Below are 7,737 nucleotides of genomic sequence, written 5' to 3' on the forward strand. Positions count from 1 at the left end.
GCTCCCTCACACTGACATGTTTGCAGTTGTTTTTACACTACCTGTGCATTGAGGTGTAAGAGAGCTGTTATATGGTTTTTTAAGTATGCATTGTAAAGCAGACGAAGGAAACATAAACTGCTACACAGTGTAATAGTACAAGGTCCCTTTGGGAACCAATGGAAATCAGTCATGGCTTGTCATATATATATGTATGTGTATATGTATATAAATGTATGTGTATATATGTATATATATATATGTATAGATTTAGAATTGCACTACTTTATCTTTGTTGATTTATAATTTTGTAAGACATACAGCTCTTTTAAAAGTTCTCTCTTTTTGTGCTTCCCCTGCAGCTGAACTGGAGTTTGTTCAGATTGTCATCATTATTGTGGTGATGACAGTGATGGTGGTGGTGATCATCTGCCTGCTCAACCACTACAAGCTCTCCACCTGGTCTTTCATTACACGGCAGAGCCAGGCCCGCAGGCATGACCATGCCCTGCAGCAGGTCAGTGTGACATTATGTATTTGTATGTGTGTGTGTTTGTGAATAAGACAAAAAGATGCACGCTGTATTAGGTCACAGTGATCTGTACTCACTGTACACTCCTTCCAGCTTCCATGCTAATGCAATCTCTTTCCAAGGCAGTAGAAAAATATCACACATTTGTGTGGAGTCAAACCAACCTTTTTATCACAGTCAGTCTCAGTTTTAGTCTCAATGAGGTAACAACTCTGCTCCTGTCTGTTAAGGTAAATTTGTGGAATTGGTTTTGTCAGAGCCAGCTCCTGGCAGACCTTGATGTTTAATTTACTACAGTGGTGTCTAGACAGCGGTGGCACAGCCCACTGCTGACATGGCCACACTCTTGGACAAACACACACTCACTCGGATACACACACAACCTGCCTGATATTAGGCATTGTGATACATAACTCTATCACTAAATTCAATCACTTAAAAACTTAAACACACAGATAATCCCAATCCTTATTTGGGATAATACAAGAAAAAGAAAACATTGAATGTTTTCAGTGACAAATTGTGTTGGTTAAACACAGTTTAGAAACTGGTGTCACAACACACTCCACATGTGGGACAAAGCTATGAAAAACAGAAAAGGTCATACACATTCTGGGAGGTTTCTCAATCTTCAACCAATAAGAGGATTAGCCTTTAGGACTAACCTTTAGGAATAGGTCATGTATTTCGGCTTGTTAGTATGAAAATTATTATTTATTGTATTATTAATTATTGCATGCAGGGACCAAACACTGTTGATCAATTGGTATCATTATTTCCCAAATTACAGAAAACCAAATGTGTGACCCGGTAAACTTTCATTAGTCCAAATATTTTGGGGTGTGTTGCAGAAATAAATTGGCTTCTTTTCCTTATTTATGTTAAGATTCTTAAATTTCAGGCTCAAAGCATTTTTAGTAAGCATACTCACTTTTTAACACATTTTGGAGTTCAGGTATAGAACATGTTTTTATTCAAAGGTTTATTCAAATCCATCCTAAACCTAGTAGCTTTTCTTTCGTCAGCCTCTGCTCCTTCTCAAACACCAGACTTTTCTAATGAGACTTGTGACCATGAGTGGATCTGTGTTACATGAAGCAGATCCATCATCCACATCTGTTGTTTTCCAAATCAATGGCAGATGTTTAAAACATGAACTTGGTCGCGTTGAATTATTTATTGTAGAAGAAGCAGATTTCGGCGAGGTCACTGTGTCCTCTGTGACGGCTGGTGTCACATCTCACAATCATTTAAATGTCAATATTCATATTGAAATGACCATAAAAAACAATGACAACTGAACCTTCTTCACTTATTTATTAATACTCATGTGAATTGGAAATATGTTTGACAGTATACAGTTGGATTTTTCCAGATACCATTTCACACATTACAAGTACTGTGACAGCAGTCCATAGAACACAAACAGAACCAAATAGAAAATCTTAGGTTATATTTAAACAAAGGGAAAGTTTTATCCTTCGTATGTTATTGTTGCAACTTTAATTAGGCCTGTGCTTGAGATGTTAACAGTTTTCCCTTTGTTGTCTGGGTCTAAAACAGCTGGAATTCTGGGTTTGAAGTTTTCAAGCGTCTCTTGGCCTTAAACATTTCATCTTCTGTGTTTTCTTGGAGTTTCTGACAGGTGTTTTGTCGGATTTTGAGATCTTTTGGTTAAAAAAATGTTTTTGTCTCATTAAACTTATCCCTGACATAAAGAACAAAAGCCAAAATGATGATAGAAGGAAGGCTGTCTTGAATCACAGAAAATACTCCTAAGCTTCTTGTTTAGCTTCAAGGACATGTGCAAATTGTTTGAGACCACTTGGGAAACTTAAGAGATATCTTTTTCTTTGTTCCATTTTTTTGTCACATTGTATAGGACGGGTGTCTGTGGCCTTCAGACGGCAGCTCTCGACAAGGTGCCTCGGAGGTAAGACCACCACATTCCACTTTAATTCCAGCAGAGAGCTCCAAGACAGGAGGATAGTTCTAGAATCAGAAATCAAAAAGAATTTATTTAAACAGAAATACATGCAAACGCACACACATACTCACATCATACCCATACCACTGTGAGGCTTAATACTAAATACATGCGCAGACACACACACACACACACACACATTTTCATGTTTAACCTTTTCCATGAGATGAATGCTGTCAGAGCTGTTTCCTGGTACTAATACTATGAGTACTACTACTGTTACTGTTCTTTGTCTGTGTTTATTGTGTTTCTGTTTTAAAATTCTAATGTAAAAAAAAAAAAATCAATGATTTAGTGAGTGCTTTGTTTGACCTTATGTTACCGACATCTTAAGGCATGAACTAAACATTTTTATCCTAAGAATTTTAGAAATGCAGTCACAGGTTAAATGTCACTTTTGTCATGAAGGCTAAATAGAACAGAGACGTGTTAAAGACATGTTGATTGGAGCTGAAGAGACAGGGACCATTATAAATGACACATTTACTCTCTGACAAATGGGGCTGATCATGGGGTTGGTTTTAGTCTATGATTTATCTCCACAGTGTCACACTGTCACAGTCTCACCACCCAGTGTTAGTTTTACCTCATCCTCATGGGTTTCTTCCCAGTATGTAGTGTTTCCTCAGGGGCCTTTAAAGAAAAGCTTAGTCATTAAAAACAATATTTCTTTCTTTTTTTTGCTGTAGTTTAAAATATTTTACTCTGAGATTTGTTTGTTTTTTTCATGCTTCTAATTGGAATCGATATAAATAAAAGAGAATAAAGTTTTTAATTGTTCTTTTCAGAGCTCTCAATGAACCAGATCTAGGACTTCTTGGTTTAAACACAAACTTTTAAGTAGGGTTCCTGTGTTGCTTCCAATTACAGAAAGTATGTTATTTATCTAATGTAAGTCGATATGTTTTGGTCTAAATTATAATTACGTTTTAGTCATTTTGTCTGGTATATAGGTACTTTTATTAATAATATTATTATTTATATTGTATGGTAAATATTATGTTCACTATGTAGGTTTTTACAGTTGTTTTATTATTTCAATATTACTTTCATCAGTTTAAGGGCGACAGTTCAACAGGAAGGTAAACAAAGGGGAATAAAATGCTGTTCTGTGTGTTTCCACAATCTTTTATGTTATATTTTTTTTTTTCTGCAGTTCAGTCCAGTTTTTCACTGAACTACATTTTTGCGTCCATAGACTGAATACTGTCATTACTAACATTAGTTTGTCCTGTTCCTCAGTACAATATCCTCGGCTCTGTCAGACATTCTACTGCAAGGCGTTGCCTCTCTTTAAATTTCGTTCTGCCTCTGCTTCTCATCAAAATTGCACCATGTTTCTTCAAGGATTAAAAACACAATCACCCCAGAGGGAGAGGTGGATTGAGTCAGAGAGAACATTTAGCAGATACCCCCTGAAGTTTTGTAATTAATTTTAGACTTTAGAGCTCTTTCTGCATTCTGTATTTCTAGACATTTTTTAAGTAAGATTAAATGCTTCAAAAATTTTAGGTCACCATCAAAAAAAAAGAAACTCAACAAAACTCTTTATCATTTGGGATACGCTGCACTTAGAAAGTCTCTTTAAAGAAATCCCATTGAATTGCTGTGAGATCAGATCTGGGTTTCAGAGCCATGTTGTAACGGCTGAAGTGTTCTACGAATTACAAATTATGAAGCTGCAGAAAAAATGTCAAGACAGTCAAAAGGCTATATGTAGCCATTTGACTGTCTTGACATTCAAGGGCTGTATGGAAAATACAAATGGCAGGTACAAATGTATGAGCATCAGATAAAGACCTGAATGATCTCTTTCGTACGTCTCTCTGTAATAATCAAAACCTGTCTTTCTGTCTTTGTCAGCTTTGTCTTCTCATTTCTCATCATCGTACAGCAAGCGCAGTGTTGACAGGGAAAGTCTTAGGGCTGCATAAATACTTAATCATACAGGAATTAAAGAGTGTGTAGCACTGGGTACAGCTGGCAATATCCTCCAAACAAAATCATAATTTGGCAGGACTCGTGAATACATAACCACAAACAAATGCCTGTACGCTCGCTGTGACTGGCGATCTGTTTGTTTTTTGTGGCGGACGTGCCAGATGGAGGAGCTTTTAAATTCCTGGAGAGGAAGCATCGTACTGGGAAAACAGGGAATACCGAGTGTTTAAAGAACACTTGAAAACGTGTCCAACGATATGATCAGTAGAAGACAATGGTACTGTATATCAAGGCTGCGTGAGACGTTTGGCCGCCCATTCTGTGTGCACACTTTGGCAATCCAATCCGAAATGTTACATCACACGTCGGTCGAAGGTCATTATTGCTCCAAAACAAACACTTATTTTTCTCATTTGGAACGACCTGCCAGCAATAACAATCAAGTTCAAACAAAGTGAAGGAGATGAAGTAAGAGACACAAGAGATGTCAAATGAGAGAGAGGAGAGGGTAAGAAGGCAGGTAAAATGAGTCACGGAGTAAAAGGTGCAGGAAGATCAGGGGAGGTTAATAATAGTAAAAAAACCACAGTGCTCTGAGACCTGGGGGAAAAGGAAAAGGCCACTGAGAGCCTCTGAGAGTGGGTGGCTGATTGATGCAGTGATGGGGGCTCTCTGTGTTCAAGTGTGTGTCTGTATGTGTGTGTGTTTGCAGCATGGGGGGGTGGATGGATTTTGGTGCATCATTAATCAGCAACACCTCCCCTGACACTGTCTAGACAGCCGTCTGAGAGCTGCCCTGCTCTGCTGCGCTCTGTTCCCTCCATCACCAATACACACCCCGCCCTCCCTCTGTCTATTTGTCTGAGTGTACACATTTTCTTCTTTCATGTTCTTTCTGTCTTTATCTCTCAAGACTTTCTTTGCTCTCTTAATCATCTCCATGGCTTTTTCCTCTCCTCTCCTTTTCCACTGCTTTGTTACTTCCTTCCCTTACTCCTTTTACTTTCACTCCCTCTGCGTCTCAATTCTGAACGCCTTGATCATTTTTTTTTTCCTCACTCTGTTGGTCCCTTCATCCGACTGGCTTGGCAGTGGAGTTAGACTATCGGAACCAGGATAGTTGATTGAAATTGATTACCTCAGACAGTGACTGGCTCCAGCAACAATCATGATAAATGGAATGAAAGGGTGGTTGCCAGAGTAGCTGCGGATCAGAAGGTCTGTGGTTCCATTCCAGATGTGTCCCTGAGCATGGAACTGAACTACAGGCTGTTCATCATTCTAAAGCACAGGTGGATGTGTCCTGTCAAAAGCACTATGTTCCAGAGTCAAGTGTTGAATAAATAAACTATTGTTAACTCCTTCTCGTTCATAACTTTTCTCTCCAACTCCAGTGTTAACTCGTAGTTGGTGTCAAAAACCTGCAGAGTCTGCAGGTGTCGCTGTAACATGCTAATGTTCTGTCTTTGTCCTGAAGGTGTTGTATGCTCCCCAGGCCAGGGATCGTTTCACTGCTCCCTCATTCATGCAGCGAGACCGCTTCAGCCGCTTCCAGCCCACCTACCCCTACCTGCAGCACCAGATCGACCTGCCACCCACCATATCGCTGTCGGATGGTGAAGAACCCCCACCCTACCAGGGTCCCTGTACCCTGCAGCTCCGCGACCCAGAGCAGCAGATGGAGCTCAACCGCGAGTCGGTAAGGGCACCACCCAACCGTACCATCTACGACAGTGATTTAATCGACATGGGAGGAGGCGGGAGTCTGGGTAGAGGAGGTGGAGGCACGGGAGGTGGCGGTCCAAGGCCGCCCAGTAGTAACTCGGGCATCAGTGTGGCCAACTCCAGTAACCACGGGCGCATGGAGGGCCCCCCACCGGCATACAGCGAGGTAATGGGAAACTATCCCGGATCTGCGTTCTTTCTACACCAGCACAGCAATAACCAGAGGGTGGGAGGGCCGGGCGGCAGGACGATCCATCAGCAGAGCCAATCAGAAAGCACAATAGTACCTGCCAAGGCCAAGGATGGCCATCCAGATGACCTGGTGTGAACTAATGGCTGGCAGGGCCCTGGACTGACAACTGTATTGTCCACTTTGTCCTGTTTATCAGTAAGAAGTGGACTCACTCACTCACACTCTGACTCTTACTCTCTCTATCGCTCTCTAATGTTCTCCTTCCACACGCTCATGCACAAATTAATATCAACCTTAGCAACAAGAAAAGCAGAAAAGAGAAGAAGCAGGAGCAGAGATCAGGACGAATGCACTGCATGGAGACTTTTGTTTTCCTCTCCATCACATGAGAAAGAAACATACTGCTAGCACAGATTGAAAATATTTGCTTTATTTGCCCCATATCTGTGGGAATTAAGGACAATGTTGTTTTTTGCTTTCCTGCTATCTTTGTATTATTATTTTTTATTTTTTTTTGCCCTTTTTTTTTTTTTTCATTTTTTTTTTTGGACCGGGATCTGTGCACAAAGCGAGGACCGAGCTGAGAATCAAGGACATGCAGAGAACACAAGCAAACAAGAGAGTCACAAAATCCAAATCTTAGTGCCAAGGTTCACAAAGGAAGCAAAACACAAGCGTGGAAATGACTCACTCTGACATTGAAAACACACTCACAAAAAAAGAAAAAGTTGCACTATCCTTTTGCTGTACAAGAGAAGAGGGGAAACAATGCTATGTGAGGATGAAAATTATTCAGATTTTTTTTTTAACTTTGCATTTACTTTTTGACCTTTTCACAAATGGACTGACTGAACTTTGGCTCCAAACAGATGGGAGCAAAAAAAAGAAAACAGAAAAAAAAACAACAACAAGTATTATAAGCTTATCTCCTTCCTTTTTTGAATACCACAAGAAGTACTTGTACCCAGCCTATGACATCTCTGTCTGCTTACACCACAGGCACAGTGAGACTTAGTAAGAGAATAACCTTGAACTGCTTCATTTTGTGAGTACACTTCAGCCTAGTGGAGATGGAATCTGCTGTGTAATCTGCTTCTGGATGGACAAAAACATCTCTCACCTCCTGCTCCATCAGTTCTTGGTTTAATAAAGTTTTCCTTAAATCGGAGAAAACTCAAAACCCAAACATGCACCAAAACGGACGAGTCATTTTGGAGTTTTTGTGCATCCAGATGCCTGTTTGCAGCTGAGTCCTCTTTACTCAACCCTGTCCTGACCTCCAAGCACTTGACACTTCCTCTTTCCTGTTTCCTGTGTTGATTTCCCCCTTCCCTCTCCTGCCCCCAAAACCTCCTCTCACTTCTCATCACGGCATGCACA

General features: G+C 40.3%; 1 protein-coding gene across 3 annotated transcripts in view; it reads left to right on the forward strand.

The window, feature by feature from the left end:
- Positions 1-7,453, forward strand: part of LOC103388892 (low-density lipoprotein receptor class A domain-containing protein 4) — a 166,640-nt gene extending 159,187 nt beyond the window's left edge. For 2 of the 3 annotated variants that reach the window (XM_017037778.2, XM_008324095.3), the window contains 3 exons: positions 342-496; positions 2,394-2,444; positions 5,917-7,453. In XM_017037778.2, the coding sequence (XP_016893267.1) occupies positions 342-496; positions 2,394-2,444; positions 5,917-6,492 (782 nt within the window). In that variant the 3' untranslated portion in view covers positions 6,493-7,453. The remainder of the gene's footprint in view (positions 1-341; positions 497-2,393; positions 2,445-5,916) is intronic. The other variant, XM_017037779.2, reaches the window with a different exon arrangement.
- Positions 7,454-7,737: the final 284 nt, after the last annotated feature.

The sequence above is a fragment of the Cynoglossus semilaevis genome, chromosome 13 (genome assembly GCF_000523025.1).
Source record: "Cynoglossus semilaevis isolate Cse_v1.0 chromosome 13, Cse_v1.0, whole genome shotgun sequence".
Classification (NCBI taxonomy): Eukaryota; Metazoa; Chordata; class Actinopteri; order Pleuronectiformes; family Cynoglossidae; genus Cynoglossus; species Cynoglossus semilaevis.